The 14,686-nt window shown below is 36.4% G+C and overlaps 1 protein-coding gene across 2 annotated transcripts in view; it reads right to left on the bottom strand.

Moving 5' to 3' along the window:
• Positions 1-184: 184 nt before the first annotated feature.
• Positions 185-14,686, bottom strand: part of LOC127653843 (FERM, ARHGEF and pleckstrin domain-containing protein 2-like) — a 111,185-nt gene continuing 96,683 nt past the window's right edge. Inside the window, exons 21-29 of one of the 2 annotated variants that reach the window (XM_052140623.1) lie at positions 14,430-14,498; positions 14,256-14,345; positions 10,476-10,496; positions 10,143-10,225; positions 8,236-8,354; positions 7,893-8,056; positions 4,270-4,377; positions 4,010-4,161; positions 185-2,434 (exon numbers count right to left, since the gene is read on the bottom strand). In XM_052140623.1, coding sequence (XP_051996583.1) covers positions 2,341-2,434; positions 4,010-4,161; positions 4,270-4,377; positions 7,893-8,056; positions 8,236-8,354; positions 10,143-10,225; positions 10,476-10,496; positions 14,256-14,345; positions 14,430-14,498 — 900 coding nt within the window. In that variant the 3' untranslated portion in view covers positions 185-2,340. The remainder of the gene's footprint in view (positions 2,435-4,009; positions 4,162-4,269; positions 4,378-7,892; positions 8,057-8,235; positions 8,355-10,142; positions 10,226-10,475; positions 10,497-14,255; positions 14,346-14,429; positions 14,499-14,686) is intronic. The other variant, XM_052140624.1, reaches the window with a different exon arrangement.

The raw sequence follows: 14,686 nt of genomic DNA, 5'->3' as shown, positions 1-14,686 counted from the left end.
TGATCTCCCAGTCTGACAAGTGCTCAAAACCCCTTAGAAACCAGCACATTTGACCTGGCTGGGAGACCAGCTTAGGCCGGTTAAAGCAGGGAAAGGTCAATCCCTTTGCCTAAAGAACAAATTACAGAGTGAAATACAGGCAAAGCTCAAATGGGGCAAAATAAAGAGAAGGAAAATGGTTTATACAGTTCAGTTTTATTTGAAATCCCTTCAATGTAATAACATGGAACTTACTACATGCAATGTGTACAGGAGCAATGCCTCAGCAACTTGCTACACAAAATAAATAGAAACAAAGTTGGAGAAAAGCTCTCTCTCAAAACTCTATTTAGTGCCTCTGAATGAGACAGGAAACTGATGTCTGAGTAAACTCCCAAAGCAATCCGGGATGGAAAATAGTTAATCCCTGTTATTGCCAGATTCATAAAGAGGAAGAAAATGATTCCAGTCCATAAAATGTACTCAAATGGGTGGAGAACATGAGCCCACACAGTGTATTTACATGTGTGAATTAAGAGGGATTTTTGTAACACATCAGACAAGGTGAGGTCATGTTGAAATGTTAGCTGCTCATGGTATATTGTTGAGTATACAAAGCAACGCTGCTTATTGTGTGGCAAACTAACTTAGGCCAACATTTTCAAGCTTACGCAATACTTTTTTCAGGTCTTTGGTTGGACCCTGTACAGTATGTTAAAATGGACAAATCCAGAAACCTTATAAATACAATTAAAAAAAAAATTCCTGAATCAAATATCACACAGATCTGAAGGTAAAGTGATGCCAATAAGTAAACAGAAAACTTTTGTCTAAAATGCAGTGGAAACTTTGCTTTATGCTACTAAAATAAAACAAATAACAACTGGCCCTCCAACAAAACAAGACCGTAATTTATATGTATAGTGAGATTTGCCTCGCACAAAACACTGGTAGTAACAAAACACGAGCCTAACGAATGAAACCTATGTATGATTCTTGACCAAAAAAAACAAACAAGCAATCCCATTGCTATAAATATTAAAAAAAACATTAATACAAATTAACATATGGGAACTATATGGGCCATTGATCTATATAGGTCTGGGTAATTTAATAGGTCAGCTATATGCCATTGATCCCAACTTTAAGATCAGTATTTAGTGACAGTAAAACTATTGCATGTGGCATTTTGATTGTTTTACTGTAATACCTTGAACTTTGATATTTTATGTAACTTCAACATTAGAAGTGTCATCTTCCCTGTGTTTAGACAAAAGTACAATATTACATTATGAATGACCCAAAAGATCAAAAATATTGACATAGAATTGTGCATTTGTGAATGCCTCATTCAAAACATTACATTTAGATTAGGTTAACAGATACTTTGTCAGTCCTCAATAATAAAAAAAATAATGTTTTAGATTTAATCAAATCAATGCTGAGATAAAGGATAACTGACCAAAAACTCCACTAAATAGTAACAGTCAGATAATAAATGACCCATGACTGCAGCGTCATTGAAATAACATTTCCATTCCTCTCGGAATATTGCCTGAACAAACCTCTCTCCTTCAGTCATTTAAATGGTAGAGGCAAAAAATCCACCCTCTATCACACAAATGTAGTTTTTGAGCTCTCCCAACACACTGTGCCTATAAATGCTCTCTAACCAACATTAATGTTTCTTCATCAGCAAGGCACATTTTACAGTGCTACTGTCTTTCATACCACTTACTTTACCAACTTGACTTAATATAAACCTCATCAACACTACCCCAAGTAGTATTCAGTCTCTGTTGTCCCTGCACAAATTATTGACATAACATGAGTTTTTCTGGTCCTACAGGACTAAACTTCTACTGAATAAACTGGCTTAACATGTGTCCACTCTGACAAAGAGTGAACGTTCATTAAATGTTGCCCTAATGCCAGATTCATCTTCGCAAAGTCCATAAAAACCTGAATATACTAAAAACACCCAAGTGTGATTTTTAGCAATTTTCTCTCTGGATATTTTAGTAAAACACACAAACATAAATTATTTTAGTCTAATGAAATTCTAGAAGAATTATTTAAGTTTAATATGGTTTTAAAAGAAGAGGCAGAAGCCTATTTATTGTTTTATTAGTGAGAAGATGAGGAAAAAAAAGAAAATAGAAATTTCAGACAACCTCCATTGATCCAAGGATTCAATAAGCAGCTCTAATTCCCAGTAAGCAGAAAGATAACAGACAGTCCAAAGTCAAGAATCAGACACTTCTCAGAACCATAAAACAGAAAGGAAAAATTGAGTAATGGTGTTTGGTCCTGGCAGACTGCGGGCCCAGCCCCCAGCTCCAGGAGATCAGTCTGACACACTCAGCTGCCCCCGTTCATCTCTGCTAGGCCTTTGGGTACAAGCAGACTCATGCGTCCTGTGGTGCTCGCTGCACTTTTGATCACCTCCATCCATCTACAGACACGTTACAGAGAGTTTTAGAATAGCAAAATTTATTTCCAAATGATTCCTTCACTTCTTACTTTCATTAAAGAAATTAACTACTTACTTAGGGCTGTCAATTTTACACATTAATGTAATACAATATACAGTTGAAGTCAGAAGTTTACATACACTTAGGTTGAAGTCATTAAAACACTTTTATTTAACCACTCCACAGATTTAATATTAGCAAACTATAGTTTTGCCAAGTAATTTAGGGCATCTACTTTGTAAATAGCATCATATTGTGGGGGTGCTTTGCTGCAGGAGAGACTGGTGCAATTCACAAAATACATGGTATCAGTATGTGATATAATTATGTGGATATATTAAAGCAACGTCTCAAGACATCAGCCAGGAAGTTAAAGAACTGTCACAAATGGGTCTTCTAAATGAACAATGACCCCAAGCAGACCTTCAAAGTTGTGGCAAAATGGCTTAAAGACAACAAAGTCAAGGTATTGGAGTGGCCATCACAAAGCCCTGACCTCAATCCAATAGAAAATTTGTGGGCAGAACTGAAAAAGCATGTGCGAGCAAAGAGGTCTACAAACCTGACTAAGATACACCAGTTCTGTCTGGAGAAATGGGCCAAAATTCCAGCAACTTATTGTGAGAAGCTTGTGGAAGGCTACCAAAAACATTTGTTTTGTAACATCTTACCCACTGGGAATGTGATTAAAAAGAAATTAAAGCTGAAATAATCATTCTCTGTATTATTCTGACATTTTACATTCTTAAAATAAAGTAGTGATCCTAACTGACCTAAGACAGGGAATGTTTTCCATGATTAAATGTCAGGAATTGTGAAAAACTTTAAATGTTTAAATGTATTTGGCAAAGGTGTATGTAAACTTCTGACTTCAACTGTAAATACAAAAATATCGCAATAAACTAAAAATTACTCATGTCCCCTGACATGATACAAGGAATTTTCCTACCATCAAAGCAATTCAAGTTTGGAATTCCACCTTCATGTTTTTGCTAGTCCAAGAGGAGCCCAGGTTTGCGTTCAGCACGTTTTTATACTTAACAATATGTTGATGGAATGGAACAGAGGGGTCCTGTGTTGCTTTTTCAAAGCTGATCTACTCTTAACTTGACATGGCATCTTAAAACACAGCACTCATGGCGCAAGATGCTGAAAACCAGCAAGTCGAAGCAACAGCCAAAGATGTCAGTCTGCATGTGTATATAGACCAGCAAATAAAATCTATTGTGGACAAGATCATGTTTTGTGTGAACAGTCCCCAAGTCTACCTTAAACAGACTGACTTTCTAATGAATATGGAAATAAAACAAATATATTGACATACTATATGAAATATTTAATAATTAATTATTAATTCTAATGCGCTCCCCCACCCCCTTAATTTGGGTACTTAATAGCAATGTGACCATTAATAATAAAATACATTTTGAATTTAATTAAATTCCATAATAAGTTTTAATCAATTAACTTCCCTAATATCAATAGCCACATTTAAAAAAAAAAAAAAAAAAAGCACATTTATGAATTAAAAAAATGAAAATATAATGGAGCTTTACCTTTCAAATGTATACTCGCTCTCTGCCCTGAAGTAGTAAACATGGGATTTGAACTGCAGCTTGAAGACATACTCCTTATGGATGCTATCTGATTCCCCTGGGGTGCTGACTGTGTAACCTAGCAATGGCAAACTGGCCAGAGGGAAGTCATCCTGGAATATAAACAATAATTAATTATAAATTACCCAGACCTTTAGACATCATACAGGAACTTGATGTTTTCAGGAAAAAATTCAAAGAGCTGGTGCATCTTCTCATACCTGGTGTGTCTTGTAGAAGAACAGGCAGAAGTTGGTAAAGATGACCCAGAGTTTCTGCCAGCCATTGCTGTTCTTGAACTTCCTCAGGAGGTAGCCAGACAGCTGGTTCTTTAATGGAGGGCAAAAGGAACTCAACAATTAAATTGCTACAACACAGCATGAACTCCTTATTTCACAAAAGGACCATTAGTGCTGCTTTAGAACTTAATGAAATGTAAAACTATTCAAAACATTGAATGAATAAACTAAGGGAGAGAGTGCCAATGGGAAGTCTTGATTTCATTGGCAAAGTTCATACTTGCTCCACAGCTTGGCTTTACTTGCCAAGTCTTGCTTTTTCTGGGGTTCAGTTGTCAAGCAAGAATCTACTAGGTCAGAGAGAAATGCTGTCCCAGATAGTTTGATTTCATTGACTTGTAGTGGTTTTTAAAAGCAGTATGTCTGTAGAACTTCATCCTTGAAGTTTAAAACCTTGTTTTTAGGTAATTGAGGATCACAGTGCTTTATATTTTGTATATGTATTTGTTTCAGGTAAAAGTTTGCCATTGAAATGTGCCACAAATCTCCAAGGTTATGACAACTCTTAAGAGCCGTTTACACCGACATAAATTTTCAGTGAAAGAGTGACCAGAATTTATTCATTTTCAGTGAGAGTTAGCAATCTGAGGCAACATAAGCATCAGAAACCTTTAGTGATGCGACAAAGCAAAGTTTAACTTTACACAAATGAGCATTGGCAGACAATGGAGCTCATGTGATCCATCTTGATATAGTTGGATATATCAGTTGAGTAAGAATGCCAACTAGCAACCAACAGAACAGTGATTTAGAGACCTTCGACGATATAGTGTCAGTGTAAACGCTATTGCTTTTCATTGACATGTATAAAGGTTTCAGTGTGAAATCCATTATGCCTGTTGGACTAACTCATAGAGGTATAAAAGACTTAAATCGATAGATTGAGGGGTCTTAAACCTTTTTCAGGCCATGGGCCCCTTGGTGGATAAAGAGATGAAGTGTGTTGCATTTTAAGCATGGCCTTCAATAACACATATGTTATGTATATGTAGTCAATAAAGAGACAATGAAACTTTAAGCTGAACATTAGCTTTAGTTGAACTTAACTTTTGTATTTGTGTATAATGCATATTTCAATAATTAAAAAATAAATAAAATAGTTTGAGATCAAACAACAATAGGTGATCCCCTGCACTACTGCTACAAATCCCCATTGAAGACCCTGGAGTTGCTGAGGTCTCTTATTTTAGAGTTTTGACCCTGCTGGTACCTGGTTCATGTGCAGGTAGTCATTGAGTGAGAGGTTCTGGTTTCGGTACCAGCACACATGTGTGATGGTGTTGGGTCTCTGGCCCTGACCAAGCAGGTAACGAGGGGGGAGCTCCGGAGAAACGGCTGGTGAACTGAATACTGAGAGCAGGCAGGCCAGCAAACAGAACACAGGCACAGGGAAGGTTGAAAACAAGGAGGAAAGAAAATGTGGTGCAGAGAGATTGATGAGGACAAAAAGGGCAACAAGGAACAAAAGAGGAAAAGAAGAGAAGACACAAAATGTGTTAAAATGTTAGCTTTCAATCCCTGAGTAGGGAAAAAAGACAGTTTGAAAAATATTCATAACTTTTTAGAAATTCTTCTAGAAATTAATAGTTAGAAGACCAGAAGCATCTATGATCATGCTTATTAATTCAGGAGAGATGGTTGTATAAAGTGAAAATGTGTTAGGAACATACAAACATGAAGGGAGGGAAGGGTGGAGAAGCTACAGGATGGAATGTAACTGGAAAATATGAGGGAGACAGATGCAGAATTCCAGATCAAAATCCCTAGAGCCTTTACCCCTCATCCAAAAGCTCTGGGAGCAGTTCAAACCTCAACAGCTAGACTATGTCATACTTCACCCCTAAATCAAACAAAATAATAAATAAATTATATTGTGCAAAAGGAAAATTAAGCTTATTTTTTAGGACTTTTGAGATTTGTTTTGCATTGTGACATGATTTTAAGGATTAAATAAAAAAATTAATGATTAAACTGAAAAAATAAAAGCAAACAATCTCATTCTCATTATTGTAATGCAAAATATCTGATTTATAGTATTTATTTATACTTAATGGTAATATTTGTTGCACTTTATTTAATTTATGCTGTATTTATAAACATCACCACCGTGTATTATTAAAAATCATTGTGTCTGGACAGGATGGTTTCTTATCACTGTATTAGAATAATGAGAATTTTTGGTGATAATGCCCTTAACTCGTGAAAATAATGTTAAATGGAATAAAATCTTAATGGTCCTCATTACAAGATTAATTTGCTTTTTGCAACATATGATTTTTTGTTTCCATTCCTTAGCTTTGAAATGGCCCAGACATTTTTTTGTAAGAGTCCCATAGATTGTTCACTGCACTTGCAGTCTAGACCTTTACAATCAGGCTCCAAGAAAATGTAAGAGGGTTTTTACACTTGATCACCTAATGCATTTTTACTGTTCGGATTGCTATCTGATCATGAAAAGATCAAATGGAAATGCCCTCCAAGATGGATTTGAGACGGATATTAATCCAATCACTGACAAAACTCATTCCAGACAAAACCCGGTCAAGTGTAAATGCATTTGTCTGTTCAAGCCACATATGCAACTATACTCCACCCAAACAGCGCTGCCTACATAAGCATAGGGAAAATTAGAAACCTAACATCTGTTACAGAGTATTTGAATATAGGGCTCGCGTTGTACAATAAATAATAAATTATGAAATGGTTGCAGACCTTTTTTCTTCATTTATTTTATGCGGATTGCTGACGAAACTGAAACAAAACACTGACAAGGAGTGCAGCTTGATGCATCTTACCAGCAACAAGCCCCAAGTTGAAAAATACACAGCACGCCACACACACACACACACACACACACACACACACACACACACACGTCGTGCACTGGGCAGTCACTTGGAATCAAACAATAAATTACATCTAGTGCGCTCAGTAATTTTCTTCACTTAAAAAGTTTTACTTCTAAAGAAATTAATAGTAATATTAAAACATATGTATGAAATCATGACCACTCATGTGAGATTAAGAGTTCCGTCATATCAGTAACCTTATAAATGCACTTTTATTCTACAAGGGGTGAGGACACCCTCATGGGGTCTGCCATGTTAGGATCACATGACCATCTGAAAATGACTTGCTTAATCTCAGTAACTGCCCTGTTATTGGAAACTTTCCTTCATGGATTAAAGTAATCCTGGCTTTCTGTGCATAGTGAATTTCTACAATGGTAATTGTAACTGAAAATTTCTGTGTTTGAATGATGCCACTTCCAGGGGACTAGGACTTCGACATACTTAAAAAAAGTTTAAAAAAAGAGTGCACCTTTAAGTTTGCTGCCCAGCATTAGCATAATCACAAACTCTGCTTTATTTGCATATGGTGCAGGAATTGGAGATTGTATTGATATCCATTTGGCAGAATCACACTGATGTGGCCAAGCCTAAATGGAATGTGCTAATTCAATCGGATAGCAATCTGATCAGTAAAAACGCATTAAGTGACCAAGTGTAAATCGCCTCAAAGTGTGTGTGTGTTGTAAATGCTACCTCCACGGCTAGGCTGTGGTCAGACATTGAGACGCTGGTGTTGCGGTGCCAGCACACATGCATGGTGGTGTTGGCCCTGTGGTGGCTCTGCTTGTCCAGAGAGCAGCGGGAGGAGTTCAAGTCATCTTCTGACTCCTGCTCCAGAGACATCTCATCTGATGACCCTTAAGATTGCACGGAAGGAGAGGAGGAACAGAGGACAGGAGAGAAAGGAGGAATTGGAAGGCGTGGGGTTTACATCTACTTCAGGAGCAGTGGTAAAGAGGCTAAGGGATAAAACACATCTCACACCTGCACAAGTGTGGACATGGGGGAATCTCACAAACATGTTTAATGTACTTACTGTTGGAGCGATCACACAAGCTTGGGTCCAATAGAACCTCTGATTTCTCCTGAGACTTCTTTGACATGTCAATCGCCATGTTCAAATCATCTATCCATTTGTTCATCTCTACTTTGGAGCTATGGAGGTGATAAAAAAAGTCTTCTTACTGGAAGTTTATGAGATGAACTTGGGCTTTTCACATTTGAAATGTCATTTCGAAATCTGGGTTTTTGTAATCCTGAGTTGTTTTTAAATGTACCACACAAAAAATTAATGATTTTTCATAATTTTGGGTTCTGTTAATGGATTTGCAATACATGCATCAGAGTAGTGATGGGACGATCGGATCATTTTACTGACTTGAATCTTTGAGTCTCGTTCAGCAAAATGAACGAATCTTTATTCAAATCATTCCGTTTATTTGAGCAGAATTAAAATAACATTTTACATGTTCAATAGCCAAATCCCCCAAGCACGTCTACTTTCGCAAACTTTGATTATAGTCCCAATAAGGAAAAATTGATAATGCAGCCAAGGACAAATGATTAGAAATAGAAATGATTAGTTCACCTCTGGAATCTTCTCAGAGTCATTAATTCTTTTGTCACGTGACAGCCGTATGTGCATAGCGTATATGGCTGTCACGTGACAAAAGAACGAACGACTCTGACCAAAAGAGTTGAAAGGTGAACTAATCATCTCTGTTTCCTGTACAGCGCCTATGAGGTTCTCAGGTAACAAATGAACTGAGGTTTCGCAATGCACATGCAGGCCAACACGAAATGAACGAATCACTTAGACTACTCGTTCTTCTGAGTCACATAAAATATTCATTCATAATGAGCAAATCGTTCATGAACTACCAATCACTACATCAGAGCCACTGTAAACTCTTATGCTTATGATTATCAGTGCACAATTTATTTTCTTTAGGATGTGCAGGAGAATGAAAAATCAGATTGATTTGCTGTTTCCCATGATTAAAACGTAAACAAACCTTTCATGGTATACACAGCTTTTCTGCATTGGAAAGAAACCTTTAAGTTGAGACGTTATTCATACATGGTGGTGTAAATGACATTCCACTCAGACAAAAATTAAACAAGTTATGGATTTAGAAGAGCGATAACCTGTTTGGACCCCAAGAATAGCATTAACTTATTTCTCATTTATAATAATGTTCTGTTGAAATCTGAAATGATCTCATTTCTCAACAAGCTGCTAAGTGTAGTGAATGCAAAAATAACAGTTTCCAAAACTGTCCATTGTTTCTTCCTCTATCTTACTAAAATAATTATGAATGGGATAAAAGGAACTGGTATTGTTAAAAGAATTGTTCCAGTTTCAATACAAGTTAAGCTCAATCAAAAGCATTTTGGCATAATGTAGATTACCACAAAAATGTTTCAACTCGTCCCTCCTTTTCTTAAAAAAAAAAAAAAAGAATAAGCAGGAGCAAAAATCAAGGTGAGGCACTTATAGTGGAAGTGAATGGAAGCCAATTTTTTAACATTTAAATACTGATTGTAGTGCGATTATAATAACTTACTAACCTTTTCTGTGTAGATTTATAGCCAATTTGACAATTTAGTTACATGACAATGTAATGTCAACAAACCCTAAAATTACTGTAAAAATTATGATTTAAACAGCTTTACAGCTCAAATAATACACAGGTTTAACAGAAGAATGAATGCAAATGCTTTTATCAAATTATAAGCTTCACATTTCTGCCTGGATGAGGAACAAGACAAATTGTATTTGTTGTAATCAACATTATGACACAAATGCTGTCAATCGAGCTTGACTTGCATCGAACCCAGAACATTCCTTTAAGTTGAATCCCACTCCCAGGTGACGATTCCCAAGCATAGTGGAAAAAGTCTTACTGATTGCTGTAACTCTCATTCACATATTTGTCTCACCTGGCTGACACCACTATGGTCCTCTCAGCAGAGTATATGGTGAAACAATGAGGAACAGACCACTCATTCTCACTCTCCTCCACCTGCAAAACACAACAACACACAGTCCAGTGAGAGGCCTGCCAGTCAGACCAACATTCTATGAGATATGTGACTGATCCCATCCATAAAAACAGCAATAATCTTCTTGTTAACATCCTGGCTACTAGCAATACTTGGGTCAATTGAAGTCAGAGAGGGAGAGAGGAAGGAACCGAGGAAGGTCCAAATTTTGTGGACTTTTGAGGTTTATTGCTTGGGAGTGGGAGATTGAAGGAGTTTCCTCATACTCACCGGAGCATCCAGCACAATGAGCTGCGGGCAGGAGTGAAGCACAGACATGCAGGTTAGTAGACAGAGAGACCAGAGGCCATTCTACTGTCACACCTAACCATTACACATTAAACGCACTTCAAACCCTCACCACATTACAGAACAAATCCCTAATAAGTAGGCAAATCTTAAGCAGTTTTCACAGCTCAAGCTATGGTTAGGGAAGGTTTTTTTTTATTATTATTTCTAGGAAGGACAGAATCTGCAGTATGCTGTTGATTACCACAGATAACAACTTGACACATCCCTCCATGAGTAAAAATAAGTGAAATGTTTACATTAAAACTGTCCATAATCATGAAACAAGCAGACTTGTTAAATCGTATATATTTTTGCATTAAATTCAATAAAACAATATACACATTAATAGATTTATGAGCGAATTGTACAGAAATTTGTTGCCCTTGTCTTTCATGAATAAGGCTAAAAGGTGTTTAAAAAAAAGACATGTTAAACAAAGACATCATAATTTAGTTTTCATTACATTTTCCATCTTTTCTCTGACCCTTGGAATTAAACGGGCTATTTTTGTCTACTGTGCCTTTAAGACTTCAATATAAATGCCCTCTTTACAGAGCGATGAGTCAAAATGATTGTCTGTGTTAATGGATTGTGTGTTATCATATTATAATAGATAGTATGTTACTAAAATAGGCATTAGGTTGAAAATAATCTGGAATTTGACTTAAAGCTCTGCACATTGTGCTAGTCCTTTACTCTTGTAAGCATCCCTTTTAGCTGGAACTTTGAACCTGTCTCTCATATCATTGCAGTTTCACATAATTCTGGGCCAGGACATTCAAATTTTAGTTAACTGTAGATACTGCAAATAAGGCCTGAAAGACCGCTGCAATACAAAAACAACCCTAAGATGCCAGATCACGCAGCTGTTTCAAGAAAAGTGCCAGAGTAAACACCACCATATATCACAGACTGCCTTCATCTGAGAGAACCAAGCAAGCCACATTAATTCTTACTTCATTTAAAAACACCACATAACTGAGATAGCTCTCTTCTCATGTTTAACTTGGGCAAATCCTCTCAGCCTAGCATTTGAGCAGACTGTTTGGACAGGGTCATTTATCAAAAGGGCTTTTCAGGCAAGCTAGTTGGCATGAGAGATGAGACTTATTGATGGGGAGTGAGTGCTAAAGCTTCAACCAAGTAAAACCAAGATGAACTGTGTGTACGGTCTTTGGTGTGTGGTACAAAAAAAGCAGTAAAAAATATATAAATTATTAAAACCACTTAAAAATTGTTTACATTGATCTACTTTATTATCTCAACAGAAAAATAGATAGTTTCCTCTTAAATATAGATTTCTTCTCATCAATGGCTTATGTACTCCAAACAGTTGAAAAGAGGAGAAAGAGACAGTTTATTATTTGGTGTTTTTGGCTATGTTAAGAATCACATTCCACCTATTTGCCACAACTATTTTTACCATATCTGTAGTATATTCTGTGTGCATAGAATAACCAGATGACTGACTACATTTATCAAAATATGTAGTGTATATATATATAAGCAATATCACATGAGCAGGAGTGCAATATGGCCCTGAATCTGCTGTGATTACCTATGGAACTCAGCCTGCGGCCGAATTACAACAGTGCTGATTTAGGGACATATAGCATGATTGAGAGTGTGATATTGCTTATATACAACAGTTCAATGAACAAGTACATTTTTAAAAATTAGGAAAAACTGAGGACAGTCATAAACGCATGTGTGCATGGAACTACTTTCAACGCGACGGATCAGAATCTGCCATTGCTGGTTCAAAACAAATGCGTAAAAACAATTTAACTTCAGAAATAGTATCACGGCTTGCGTGTGTGATCACCTGTTGCCACACCCAAACAGAAATGCTGTCAGCTTTCTGAAGATCATCTTTCTCAGTGGAAAAATAGCATCCAAACCAGGGTATTTTCCCCTATTTCGTGGTATTTTGCCGGTGTGCAAGGGTCAATCACTATAGAAACCGGAACGTCCGCCACCATTTTAAACAGCACCCATTGTGTTATTTATTCAGTCTGTTGCGTCTCTCAGCTGTGATGAGCCGTAATGCTGAAGTTGTTTGTTTAAAGCCATTTAAAGCTAATTCCTACCTTTAGTAGTGTCATAGTAATACAAGCGATCACAAAGAGCTGTTGTATGTAAACGGCTGACGCAGAGTCCCTTCACGTCACCAAACTGGCTCATATTACACACAAAAATTATCTTTTGCCACCACCTGCTGGCTAACACATTTAATGAAAAAAAAAAAAGACAAACAGTAGCTCTTAATACATATGCACTGCTCTTACACTTTAGTTTAGAATTGCACGAACGCAAACGGAGTGATGCACACACAGTGAAGTGTCGGAATACTGATGGCATCAGACCATCAGTGCTTATGGAACGTCTGGTAACTTGTCCTTCAATATCTTTATTAAGTTTCTTATTTTTTCCCCCTTTCAGCTTTTTATTTAACAGCAGTTTTAAAAATCAGAACGAGTCACATTTCATAAACTGGCCGTTTACATTCAATATGAGCCGTGAACAAAACATGGGACATCCACAAGATTAAATAAATGGTTTTATAGTTTAAAAGAATATCTCAGTTTTTTTCTTTAGAACCTTGTAAAAAATCTCTTAAAAGCACAAAAATATATTGGTTCTCCATCCAAACACACTGAATACTATTATTCAACTGATTATATTATTATTTTTGTTTAAGCATTGTAAATAATTTAATAGTATTTAATTATTATTTAAAAATAATCTATGCCATGCCTTTCATTTTAATTTTTAAGCACAAATGGAAGTTGCTGGTCCAGGATGAGAGATATCTGCTTCTATGAGAGTGAAGCTGTCAGCTTCTTTTCTCCTCACCTGCACAGTTGATAGTAAAGTGGTTTAAATAGTGCAGTTGTTGCTTCAGAAATGTATCAAGCTTCCCATATACACAGATACATTCTATCGGTTTGCTTTGCGAGTTGAAGATAAAAACCTTTATCATCAGGTCTGCGCACTGTCCTGAAAAATGAGTGACTGACCGGCAATGACAAAAGCCAATGAAATGGATGGGGGGTGGTGGGGGTAATTAAATGAAAACATCACCAACATCTCCCAACAGTCTTTCATGCTGTTTGTTGGCTTCTTATCACGTATAAACTCTCCCGTTGCTATGTGCATGTGTTTGTGAAAGAATTTCGGGATCGTAGTTTCATTCGGGCACAAATGGTCATGCATTGTCTACAGCTTGTCTGCAAACAGTCATGTTTGTGCACTTCACTTAGTATGCACCTAACTCGTCTCTGTTCCCACATCTGTCTTTGGCGCGCACCACTGCTATGCTGTGATTTAAACTGAACAACGAATCGATTCGGATTCTTTTGTGAATCGATTCAGAATAGTTTAGTATGATATATATTTATTTAAAAAAAAAAATTAAAAAAAAAATACACTGCACACAATGCAATGCCCTGAACTTGATGAATTAACTAGAAAAAATTATTTCGTATTAAAAATGCTAAATTATCTTTTTATTATTCTTAATTCGTAGATGATAACTAGATACTCCTTGCTGAATTATACTTGACTAAAACATAACATAATGAAGTCATGTGACAACAAAGTTACTTATTACCATTTGAAATGTGTACTGCTGCATAATGTATTTTGTCTTTATAATATAGTAAGCGGTTCCCTAGTATTCCATTCCGAACATAAACTGTGTCTAATGTGTATACTCACAATCATGCCATGCAGAGGAAGCTGTCCATGAACTTTGAACTGATTGGTTGCGGTCACTCCTTTGCTTGTATACAGCAGCATGTCTGAAAACTTTAGATGGATATGTTTTTGGTCAGCAAACACAAGTTAAAAGACTAGAAAAAAAAAATAAACAGACTAGAAGTTAATTCTTACTAAGAAAAACATCCTTTGCTGCAGACCCTTCTTGGTGAGCTTGTAGAGACAACCTTCCCTGATGAATTCCTGGAGAGCAGGAAAAAAACTACATTTAAATCAAAGGGTAACAGACTTCCTGTGTATAAGAATATAATTTGTTTGTACTTTGAGAATTGATTGGAGCACAGTGTCTAAACACATAATTATTTGTTTTTATTACAATGCAACTAATTTCAAATCCAGTTACTCAGAACTCTCAGTAACTCTCCATTTTG

This window comes from Xyrauchen texanus, chromosome 13 (genome assembly GCF_025860055.1).
Source record: "Xyrauchen texanus isolate HMW12.3.18 chromosome 13, RBS_HiC_50CHRs, whole genome shotgun sequence".
Lineage (NCBI taxonomy): Eukaryota > Metazoa > Chordata > Actinopteri > Cypriniformes > Catostomidae > Xyrauchen > Xyrauchen texanus.
This window is presented reverse-complemented; position numbering and strand designations above follow the sequence as displayed.